This window comes from Suricata suricatta, chromosome 5, assembly GCF_006229205.1.
Source record: "Suricata suricatta isolate VVHF042 chromosome 5, meerkat_22Aug2017_6uvM2_HiC, whole genome shotgun sequence".
Classification (NCBI taxonomy): Eukaryota; Metazoa; Chordata; class Mammalia; order Carnivora; family Herpestidae; genus Suricata; species Suricata suricatta.
In genome coordinates this window covers 49,075,434-49,087,049 of record NC_043704.1, presented here as the reverse complement: position 1 = coordinate 49,087,049, position 11,616 = coordinate 49,075,434, and the positions used below count along the sequence as shown (strand labels likewise).

The following is an 11,616-nucleotide window of genomic DNA, read 5'->3' as shown; positions in this document are numbered from 1 at the left end:
TTTACCTTTTTTCGTTTGGACCTTTACAACTGACAAGTGTGAATTTTAAAAAGAGATCCTATTACTATGACATTTTTTCCTCAGCTGACCAAATGTATTTCCAGTCCAAATACTAAGCCAATATCTAGGCTAACAGGTGACTTTATCGTCTTTTTATTTCTGAGTTTGAGGACGCTGTCGAGGATAAGTATATAGGAGAGACCGTGGAGTATTCCTTTTATTCCCATTTTTCCAGGCTACCTCGCGGGAGCCATTAAATTACAGACATTCTTAAGATTCCTCTCTTTCAATTTTCAGTCTACCCAGTCTTCGAAGCAAACAAAGCCTCAGATGATCTCTGGCTAAAATCAGAGGTGCACTTTCCGATAGGTGCAGAGATAAAAGAATAGTACCACTAATCATTTGAGGCAGCAACCCGCAGAGAAAACAAGTCCCAGGAAGTGATTTCCGGGTGAGGTGGGAGGGGCAGCTAATTTCCGGTCTGAGGGCAGGCGACGGCTCTTGCGCAAGCGCTGTTCGTACTCTCCTGGCTTTTTTTTTTTTTTTCCCCTGCCCCCTCTCCCTCTCCCCTCCCCCCTCCCTTCCCCAGCCTGAGGGGTCTTGAGGTGACAGCGCCTGCAACTGTGACTCCAGGAGGAGGAGAAGATGGACAAGGGGAAGGCCGGGCGACGTCGATCTTCATCTGGTGAGAAAGGGTCGGAGGAGGGCTAAGCATACTCTCTTCAACCTTGAGCAAGTGGGAGGCACAGGCGGCGAGGGCTGCTGCGGCCCGGAGCCTCGAGGGCTCTGGCTCGAGCTCCCGCTGGGGCTCGGGCTCCGGTTCGGGCGGGAGGCAGGGGAGGGCAGGGCACGGGTAGAGGGGCGAGCACAATGGAAGACTCCCGGGTCGCCCCCGCCTCCGCGAGTCGAAGACCAAGTCCGAGCTGTCATCAAAGCCCTGGCCGCTCTTCTCCCCAACATCCTCCAGGTTTTCCCTCCTCCCGCGAACACCTTGCGTGAGCCTGTCTCGTCGGCCCAGCGATCTTCTCGGTTGGCTTGCCGCTCCCCTGCCACGCCTTCCTCTAATTCCACCCGTGTGCCAGTTTCACTTCCAGCCCCTGACCCCACTTTCCCTCTGTTCCTGTGATTCTCGATTTCGCTTCCTTCTCTCCCCCTTACCTCGGGGCAGGTAGCGGCGGCTGCAAAGAGGGAAAGGCGGGGCTCGCTAATTGACACTTCATCGCTCAGATAAAAGCTGCGCCGGCTTTCGTTCTTCGGAACAGGCCCTCTTAATAACCTTTGTCTTTCCCAGCCTCCTGCTGCTTCTTCCAGAAGTGATTAAAAAGTCGAACAAAGGATTTGAAGTTGTGTTTTTGTTCTCAGTATATTTTTGGTTTTGAAATTGCTTTATGGCTTCAGTTTGGGGTACTACCTCTTGGAAACACAAAAGTGGAGTTCTAAGACTTGAGGTAGAGCTCCTCCTAGTCAACAAGTTTTTGTCAAAGATCTCTACTACGAGTACCTCATTTCCTCGTGTTAAGTCCTGTGCATGTACCAGAGGAGGAGAGGGGGGAGGACTCTATTTTTAATAAGCTTACAGTTCAGTACACAAACGAACACCCAATGAATCAGTTAATTCATCTCTCCTTTCTTACTGTACCGTTTATTTTTGCAGAGACAGTTTTAGCAGTTAACAAATTTATTAGGAGTCCCTATAGCAGTGCATCTCAAACATTTTTCTGCATTATTTGCAAAGGAGAAGTGAACAGCATTTCTGGGACATTGCTTGAAGCAATTAAGAACCTGAATCCTTTTTATAAGCAACTATTAACGTGTGTGTGTGTGTTTTCTAGGGATATTCTTTATCTTTGAAAAAGTATGTGTATTACATATATGAAAGTACAGGCCTCCGATAGATCAGTGTTTGTTTTTTTCCTCCTCTAAGACCTTCATGTAAAATTTGTACATTAGGAAAATGCACATTGTTTATCTGCTGTCATTTGTGTTCTTTCTAACAGAGCTTAGGGATTATCCTTCAGTTTAAGAGGCACAGCCATTTTTCAATAAGTGCATTTCATCTTGGCTTAATACATTTTTGGGGGGGAGCAGCAAGATATTAGCTTTGTCCTTCAGCAAATCCCATCTCTCTTTGCTTGTCACATTTATTACAGTTAACATGATGCAAGTAGCTGTGGGAAGTAAAATTTGAAAACAAAACTGTTATTTCATAAAAGATACTGATATTTATGTTCTCTGGAGAAGATTTTTTTTTCCCTGATGATTTTTCTTTTTTGGTGCTGTCCTTTTTGAAAAAAAATTGTTACTGTATAAAACCCATTCTGAAATCTAATATTACCTAAGCTGTTCTCCAGTGTTTGTCTGGTTTTAAGAGATGATTATTAATTTTTAAGAATAATTCTAAATAATATGTTTAATTTTCTCCACAAAATTACTGTAAATAAAACTAATCAGTTGGTCTGAAGGGATTCTGGATTCTGTGTGACATTTATACACATGTATTTGCCATTTCATTATAAGTGGTTGCTTGACCGCATGACCGGAAGTGACATTTATGGTCATCAGAATTTCCTAAGTACCCAAAGAGAGGAATTTCAGTAATAAAACAGGAGGAATTCTAAGTTAGAAATAGAATGTGGATAGCAGTAGGGAAAGAAAACAACAATGATGAAGTTTCAAAGTTTCCTCTGTGATTCTGCACAAGGTTTTCCCTCAACATTCTCCTAAAGAAGAACTGTGGAGGGTTACATAGTGTATTGCTCCTAGCTCTTTTAGGTGCAAGTAGCACTCAGTTCCAATTCGTTTACGTTAAACACAAACGAGTGTGTATGGACTCTTGTAACTGATAACTCTAAAAGTGGGATTGTTTCCAGCATGGCTGTAATCTGCTTTAGGCACTGGTTCTTAAGATGTGGTCTGGGGACCTGAGAGTCTCCTTCTGAATCTGTGAGGTCAAAACTGTTTTTGTAACAATTCTAAGACCTGTTTCCCTTTTCCTCTTATTCTCCCACATGTGTAGAGTTTTCCAGAGGCTACATGACATGTATCACAACAAAGTGAATGCAGAGACAGATGGGGGAAACAGTCATCTTTTATTAAGCCAGACATTAAAGAGATTTGCAAATAAGTAAAATAATGCCATGTTTCTCAGTATTAACCAATTATTTTTCATAAAATACTTGAGCCATGTTAGCATGCAATGAGGTTATTGTTTTTAAATGAATTGATATTTTAAAATCAAAAGAAATTTTATAAGTAGAAGAATCACAAAAGCTCTGATTACTTTACTTTTCTGTAATGTGACCATGAATCAGGAATTAAGCATGAAACACCTTTGAGCAGTGAGAGGAGATATTACAAAGTCTGTATGCTAAAGTTTACTCATGGGAAGCTTCTCAAGCTTTTCTTGAGAGTATATTGAATCTATATTTTAAAATTATTTGTAACCCCAATCAACATGAATATCTTATTTCCAAATTCACAACATATCAAAAGCAGTAAATTAAATGGGATACAGATAAAAAAAATTACTGGTACCAGAGATAGGCCCACTAACAAATGAATGAAATAATTAAATGCACAGGTCATTCAAGGGAGAATGACCATTAGAAATGTTTAATAACAACAAAATTATAACAAATTAGAGTCATAGATAACAATTTTCAAATGAATCTTTGATTTCAAACAAACATTCAAGTGAATTTTATATTTTCAATGGATTGCTCCAGGCAACATTTAAGGAAATCTGTGCTCACTTTCATTTAAGGGTACATATGTTTTTTTGAGTACTTTGGTACTAAGCAGTATACTAAGAATTTTACAGACTTTAATTCTTTCAAAAGCCCTGTGAAGTGGTTATGCATTTCTGATGTACAGATGAGGAAACTGGATTTCGGGAGGGTCAGCAACTGTTAGCAATAGCAAGTAAGAAGCAGAGCCAGGATTCAAAATCTGGTCTGCTTACAAAATATATAATTTTAACTTTTTTACTGCCACAGGGCATTAGTGAGTCTTACTTGGAAAAAAGAAGTTTCTGTGGACAAATAAGTATGAGAGCTGTAGTTATAAGAAAAATTTATTTATTGCAGAATTTTTAGAGCCTTTGTTATGCCATGGTACATTAAGCCTCTGCAGGAGAGAGAGTAGCTGAGCATGTGGTGTTATTCAAACTTGTTTGTGAAACTCTTCTCTTCTCCTCTTCTCTCCCCAGCTTTATCTTGAGGATCTAGTGTCCCATGATGATATTCCTTTATTTTTCCAGTAGGCCCTGGTGCTGTCTGCATATTTTGCATTATAAGTATAATGAACCATACTTGGAGGTCAAAATCAGATCTGCAATTAATTATGATAAAGCCATATTATGTGCATAGATGTTAGCTGAAGCCATTGGCATGAATGGAGTTAACCACAGAAGGTACAGAGTAAAAATAGTCTTGAATCACATACATTTAATTTCAAAGCAAAGAGGAAGAGACATTGGTAGGCAGGTGGGCAAATTAGGAAACACGATAGGCTTGAGAAACAAGGAGAGTGCAAAGCAGTGTAAATTACAGAGTTAAAATAGTATGAGGGTGGTGAATTGGCACTTAGGAGGACACTTTTACCACTGATTTTAGTAGGACAGAAGCCAGATTTCAAGAGGCTGAATAAAGGAAAATGAAATGTTAAAAAAAAAAAAGATTTCTGGAACAATTTGGAGTAGGACATTAGGTAGAAAGGAATTTTCTTCTTTAAGACTCTAAGAGACTTAGATTGGTGTGAAGTGGGAAAGGGGTGAGTGGAAAGAGAAAGATAATAAGTAGGAGATAATTGATGGAGTGAGGTTTCAAAAGAAATAGGGGAGAATGGAATCAAAGTTTCCTGAGATATGCAGAAAGGAGGGAAGATGGTTAAAGATATAGGTAAAATTTGAGAAGTTAATGATATTGCAGTCGTGCTTCTAAGTGAAGCAAAGAAAGATCATCTTTTGGGAAAAAAAAAGGACTGCAAGTGATAACAGGAGCTCAAAATTGAATAAGTGGTCAGTTAGGGATGAGTAAAAGAACTGTTAACTAATGCTGAAAGTGTTTGTTAAAACAGGTGTGAGTTTTGGGGCGCCTAGGTGGTTCAGTAGGTTAAGTGGCTGACTTTGGCTCAGGTCATGATCTTGCAGGCCATGGGTTTGAGCCCTGTGTCAGGCTCTATGCACATAGCTTAGAGCCTGGAGCCTGCTTCGGATTCTGTGTCTCTCTCTCTCTGCCCCTCCCCCATTCACACTCTGTCGCTCTCTCAAAAATGAATAAACATTAAAAAAAAGTGGGTTTTGTAGTTAGTAGTAGTAGTAGTAGTAATAGTAGTATTTGCAGTTACTATTATGTGACTTTCTTAAGTGCTAAGAAGTGATTCTTTTGTAGTTCATAAGTGTGATGATTGGGTGTTCACACCGTTGTGTGACATGTGCCACCCTTATACCTTGTTACAACTCTGGCACATTACCTGTCTGACATGAAAAAAAAAAAAAAGAAGTGCTAAGAATTCTAGGAGCAAGAATTTGGAAAAAAAATCCCATCTTTTATAAAGGGAACTAATAGCACAAGTTTGCAGATTTTTTTTCTAAGTTTATTTATTTTGAGAGAGAATCCCAAGCAGGCTCCACACTGTCAGTGCAGAGCCTGATGCGGAGCTCAATCTCAACTGTGTCGAAACCAGGAGTTGGACACTTAACTGACTGAGTCACCCAGGTGCCCCTGAAGATGCTTTTGTAGAATATTCCTAATGTATCTCTCACCTTTTGCTTCATTCCCTCTCCCCATCTCCCCCCACACCTACCCAATTCTAAAAATCTATCTGGTCATATGGTTCAACCAACATTTGTTGAACACCTCTTCGACTTTTGCTGGGGAATATCGTACTTAGTTCCTACAGCCAAGTTTTCTTTTTTCTGTTATCATCATACATAGGTTATTTAATGAAGACATTTTGTGAGAATTCGCTACTCTTTAGGTTACTTTTTGACCTTTATGTTTAGTCAATACATTGTGTATTTCATTTAGATGTTAAATGATAATTTTTACCATGTCTTTGTAGAAATTGTCACAGAAGGAAAAAGGAAAAAGTCTTCATCTTCTGAGTTACATAAGGTATGCATTAGTTTTGCTTTTAATCTATTATCTTTAGAGTTACTAATATTGAAAGTACTTTGTTATTTATTTTTTAAACAAAATTTAAAGAAAATATTATCAAAACTAATCAGTGTTTTACAGGGAATGGTATACCCTAATCATTTTAAGGGTTAACCAAGAAAAGTTCTGGGATCTGTCTTGTTTAAATCGTTGTGAGATATATCAGTACAGTTTCCAGACCTTATTTTAGATTTTATGTAAAACATAATCCAACATTTCTTTGATAACTGAATATATTAGTGTACCTCACAGAAAAGTTGTGGTCAAGTCATGTGCTGAAAATTAGTATTTAAAATATTTCCTGTGAAACTTTTTAAAAAATTTATTTATTTTATGTAAGCCAAGAGTAGCAAAAGAAGCAAAATGAAGTTTCTACATGTGTGGGAAGTGTTTCAAAAAAATTTATTTTTAGAAAAATGATTTTTTTTCTAGAATTTTGCAGTATTTATTTATTTACTTATTTATTTAAGTTTATTCTGAGAGGGGGAGAGAGAGAGAGAGAGAGAGAGAGAGAGAGAGAGAGAGAGAGAGAGAGAGAGAGAGAGAGAGAGAGAGAATGCAAGTGGGGGAGGGGCAGAGAGAGAGAGGGAGAGCGAGAATTCCAAGCAGGCTCTGCACTGTCAGTCCAAAACCTGATGCGGGACTTGAACCCATGAACCATGAGATCACAGCTTCAGTTGAAGTTCGATGCTTAACCAACAGAGCCATCCTGGCACCCCTAGAATTTTGTGACTTAAACACAGTAGTGCCCTGATATACATAGTAATAATCTATTAGACACCTTTTTCTGAAGCATTCCAAATTATGCAGAGAGGACTTTTCATTTGACAGAGAGAACTTTAATGTGGCACATTTCATGGAACAAAGAAGGAGAAGAAACCGTAGAGAGGGCTGTGAGAGAGAATCAAAAGCATACAGACAACAGGACCAAACAGATAGTGTGGCTTTAGGTACTCTTCTGCCGTGGCTTACTTCACATTTGTGGGGTATAGTTTCTTCACTCATGATTCTGGATTTGGCTTCAGTGACATAAATGAGAGAGGATAAAAAGAAATTCTTACATTGCTACCATTCCCAATTTTAAATATCTCTGTATTGACTACTGCTGCTTTTGTGTTTAATACCTCCAGTGAAGTGAAATGCCCTGTTTTAGGCTGTTGCTTCATGCAATTGAATCTGAAAGTCCACCATTAGAAATTCATAGTATTGAGTAAATACATTTCTCTTATTTTTAGATGAACTGCACCATTTTTTTAACTTTTTATTTTCCAGTACCTTTAGATTTACAGAAAATTTACAGAAACAGTAGTTTGTATCTACCCTTCACTCAGCTTCCCCTAGTGTTAATATCTTACATAACCACAGTGACCACAATTAAGAAATTAATGTTACAGTACTTCAGACTACAGATATTATTTGGATTTCTTTTTTTATTTTTTATTTATTAAAATTTTTTTTTAATGTTTATTTATTTTTGAGAGAAAGAGACACAGAGCGTCCGACAGGGGAGGGTCAGAGAGAGAGGGAGACACAGAATCAGAAGCAGACTCCAGGCTCTGAGCTGTCAGCACGAGCCTGACATGGGGCTTGAACCCATGAACTATGAGATCATGACCTGAGCTGAAGTCGGCCGCGTAACTGACTGAGCCACCCAGACGCCCCTATTTGGATTTCTTAAGTTTTTTCAAATATTTTATTTTTGGGGCATCTGAGTGGCTCAGTTGGTTAAGCATCTGATGTCAGCTCAGGTCATGGTCTTATGGTTTATAAGTTTGAGCCCTGTGTCCAGCTCTGTGTCCAGTAGGCTGGAGCCTGCTTCAGATTCTGTGTCCCCCTCTCTCTCTCTCTGCCCCTTCCCTGCTCTCACTCTGTCTCTCTCAAAAATAAATAAACATAAAGAATTTTTAAGTAATCTCTACACTCAATGTGGGGCTTGAACTCAAAAGCTTGAGATTAAGAGTTGCATGTGCTACTGACTGAGTGCCCCAGTTTTATCTGGTTTTGTTTGGGTTTTCACACTAGTGTCATTTTTCTATGCCAGGATCCCACATTGCATTTAGGTGTCATGTCTTCTTGATTTCCTTCGTTCTATGACAGTTCTTCAGTCTTTGTTCCTTCATGATCATGACATTTTAAAAGAGCACTGTGATTTTGTCAGTATTTTGTTGAATATCTCTGTTTGTGTTTGTGTCCGGTTTCTTATAATTAAAGTGATGGCTTTCTGGAAAGAATATCATGTGGTGTGCCCTTCTCAGTGTGTCCATCCTCAGTGGTGATGATAGCTCTTATTACTGATGATGTTAGTCCTGACTGCCTGCTTAAGAGGGCTTCTGTCTGGTTACTCCTTCACTTTGTAGTAGATATCTTGGGAGAGAGACTCTGAGTCTATGCAGATATGCTGCTTCTTAAACTTTCACTCACTGTTTAACCAGCTAGTGGTGGATATTGGCTGCGCAGTTGTGTGTATGATATTCCGTTGATGATTTTCTATTTCCCTCATTCCCTTCACATTTATTAATTGAAAATTTTCTGTAAGGGAGATGTGCCCCTCTTCCCTTTTTACTTATTTATTCAGTTACTTACTTTTATCAATATGGACTCATAGGTATTTATTTTATTCTATGGGTTATAATTTACTACAGCATTATTGGTTTTGTTGCTTGAAATGTTCTAGCTTTGTTATTGGCATATCTTTTAGTTTGCCTCCTGTGCCCTTGGCCACGCTCTTTTTTTTTTTTTTTTTTGAGTTTATTTATTTTGAGGGGGGAGGCAGGCAGAGAGGGAGGAAGAGAGAATCCAAAGCAGGCTTCACACTGACAGTGCAGCTTGAATCTGTGAGATCATAACCTGAACTGAAATCAGGAGTCAGACGCTTAGACAACTGAGTCACCTCGGTGCCTTTCAGTACTGAAACTTTTGATTCTAATGCAACTCCACAGAACTTATTCAGCCTTCTCCCTTTCTTATTTTCAACTTTTTAAATCTCGTTATGTACAATACGTTTACTTAATTTGTTCAACCATAACATACACATGAAGTTAAACTACTGCATTTTAAAAATGTAGAATTTCTTATAAAATTAGCATATTAAATTCTTAAAAATTTTTTTAATGTTTATTTAACTTGAGGGGGAGAGAGTGCAGGCAGGAGAAGGGTAGAGAGAGGAAGACACAGAATCTGCAGCAGGATCCAGTCTGCGAGCTGTCAGCAGAGAGGCTGAGGTGGGGCTCGAACCAAAGAACCACAAGATCATGACCTGAGCTGTAGTTGGATGTTTAACCGACTGAGCCACCCAGGCGTCCCAGCATATTAAATTCTTGTTAGTAGTTTATTTTATTGCTTTTTCTCTCAAGGCAGCTAGGGAAACAAGTTACTAAAAAAATTAGGGATTTGATGGGTATAAGTACAAGACATTGATACATTCTGACTTTAAAGTATTTAAAAAATATTTCTAAAGGGGTACCTGGGTAGCTCAGTCAACTAAGCATCTGACTTGATTTCAGCTCAGGTCACGGTCTCCTGATTCATAGATTTGAACTCTGCCCCTCCCATGCACTCCCTCTCTCTTTTAAAGTAAATAAACTTAAAATAAATATTTCTAAAGCAATGCCAGTTTGTTATAGAGAAATTAGAAAAGTGAGTTGAGGAAAAAAGAGACTACCCAGACAGAACCAAAATTCATGTTTGGATGTATATCTTTCTAGTTTTTCTGTCTGTATATCCATCTATAATAAACACATATTTTAATATCAAAAAATAGAAATCCACAGAATACTGTTTTATAATTTGCTTTTTCAGCCTAACTATATATTATGAACATCATTTTCTGAAATCATCCTTAAAGCATGGCTCAGTAGATATTTGTTGAGTACTTATTTAACATGTATTGGACACTATACTAGGGATAAGTACCAGGACAGTAGCAAATATATTTAATGGCTACATTGTATTCAGTTATATGGGTGTATCACAGTTCATTTAACCAATATCCTATTGTATTTTTGAGTTTGTTTTTAAGTAAACTATGCCCAACATAGGGCTCAAACTCAGGATGCTGAGATCAGGAGTCACATGTTTTACTAACTGAACTAGCCATGCAGTCCTTGAGTTGTTCTTAATTAAAAAAAAATTATGAACAATGCTGTAATCATTGTAGTTGTAATCCTTGTAGTTAAATCACTAGAAGATCATTATTTCATAAATTATTCCTGGCCTTTTTTTTTCTGATTTTTTTATAAAGTTTATTTATTTATTTATTTATTTATTTTGAGAGAGAGATAGAGAGAGAATGAGAATGAACAGGGGAGGGGTGGGGAGAGAGAGAATTCCAAGCAGGCTCGAGCTATCAGTGCAGAGCCTGATGCGGAGCTCGAACTCACAAACTGTGAGACATGACCTGAGCCGAAACTAAGAGTCAGACGCTTAACTGACTGAACCACCCAGGTGCCCCTGGCCTTTTAATATTCAAGGCTTATCACCTTCCCTCTCTCTTTTTTTTTAAGTTTATATATTTATTTTGAGAGAGAGAAAGAGAGAGAGAAAACATGAGTGGGAGAGGAGCAGAGAGATTGGGAGAGAGAGAATCCCAAGCAGGCTTCTCACAGTGTGGGCTGGAACGTACCATGAGATCATGACCTGAGCTGAGATCAAGAGTCAGATGTTTAATCTTAACTGACGGAGTCACCCAGGTGCCCCAAGGCTGATATCTTGGTATATATGGAGTAATAATGTGACTATCTTGAATTCAACTGATGGGGAGATCCATGGTTTTTGGATTTATGTATGAGGAAGTTGCTATTCTAGTTTGAATATTGAAAAATAAGAGTTTTTAAAAAAGTATTTTGAGAGGGTCGGGGGGAGAGAGAGAGAGAGAAAGAGAAAGAGAGGGAGAATCTCAAGCAGGCTCTGCATTGTCAGCACAAAGCCTGATGCAGGGCTGGATCTCATGATCCATGAGAACATGACCTGAGTGAGAGAGATCAAGAGTCTGGCAATCAACTGATTCACCCACATACCCTGAAAAATAATACTTTTATTCTTCCTTGGTAAGTCATAGCCATCTGTTTGGGCAGACTCAAATTTTCTTTAAATAACAGCTTTATATTTAAATAGTATCTGAACAAGTAAGTGATTAAGATTCTGAAGTTCTGTATTATATTAAGAACATGGTAGAAATCATTTTAGTCTGAATAGTTTAAAGAGCACATGTTAGTAATGTATAACTTGTTAGTGGATTCCAGCATCTTTCCCCCTTCCTCAGATTATCTGCTTTTGATAGCATTTTCTTTTTGAAGGCTATACTATAATGAATCAAGTATAAAATGAACCTGCATGACGTGATCTGCTGAAAGGCTTGTTTAGTACTACATTTGAACATTAGTAAGTAAAATAAATGTTGTTGAGCTTTGTTTTGGGGAAGTTACTAGAGTTCTGTTGATATATTTAAGTATAATGTGAA

General features: G+C 38.3%; 1 protein-coding gene and 1 non-coding gene across 5 annotated transcripts in view; both read left to right on the top strand.

The window, feature by feature from the left end:
• The window catches only part of SENP7 (SUMO specific peptidase 7), a 177,723-nt gene that overhangs the window by 28,176 nt on the left and 137,931 nt on the right, over nucleotides 1-11,616 (top strand). For 3 of the 4 annotated variants that reach the window (XM_029939204.1, XM_029939202.1, XM_029939203.1), the window contains exons 3-4: nucleotides 590-685; nucleotides 6,064-6,116. In XM_029939204.1, the coding sequence (XP_029795064.1) occupies nucleotides 646-685; nucleotides 6,064-6,116 (93 nt within the window). In that variant the 5' untranslated portion in view covers nucleotides 590-645. Of the gene's footprint in view, nucleotides 1-589; nucleotides 686-6,063; nucleotides 6,117-11,458; nucleotides 11,538-11,616 lie in introns of those variants that run through there. The other variant, XM_029939205.1, reaches the window with a different exon arrangement.
• Nucleotides 5,379-5,482, top strand: LOC115293101. Its single transcript, XR_003909362.1, has one exon. It is a non-coding gene; the product is annotated as a small nucleolar RNA U13 (small nucleolar RNA).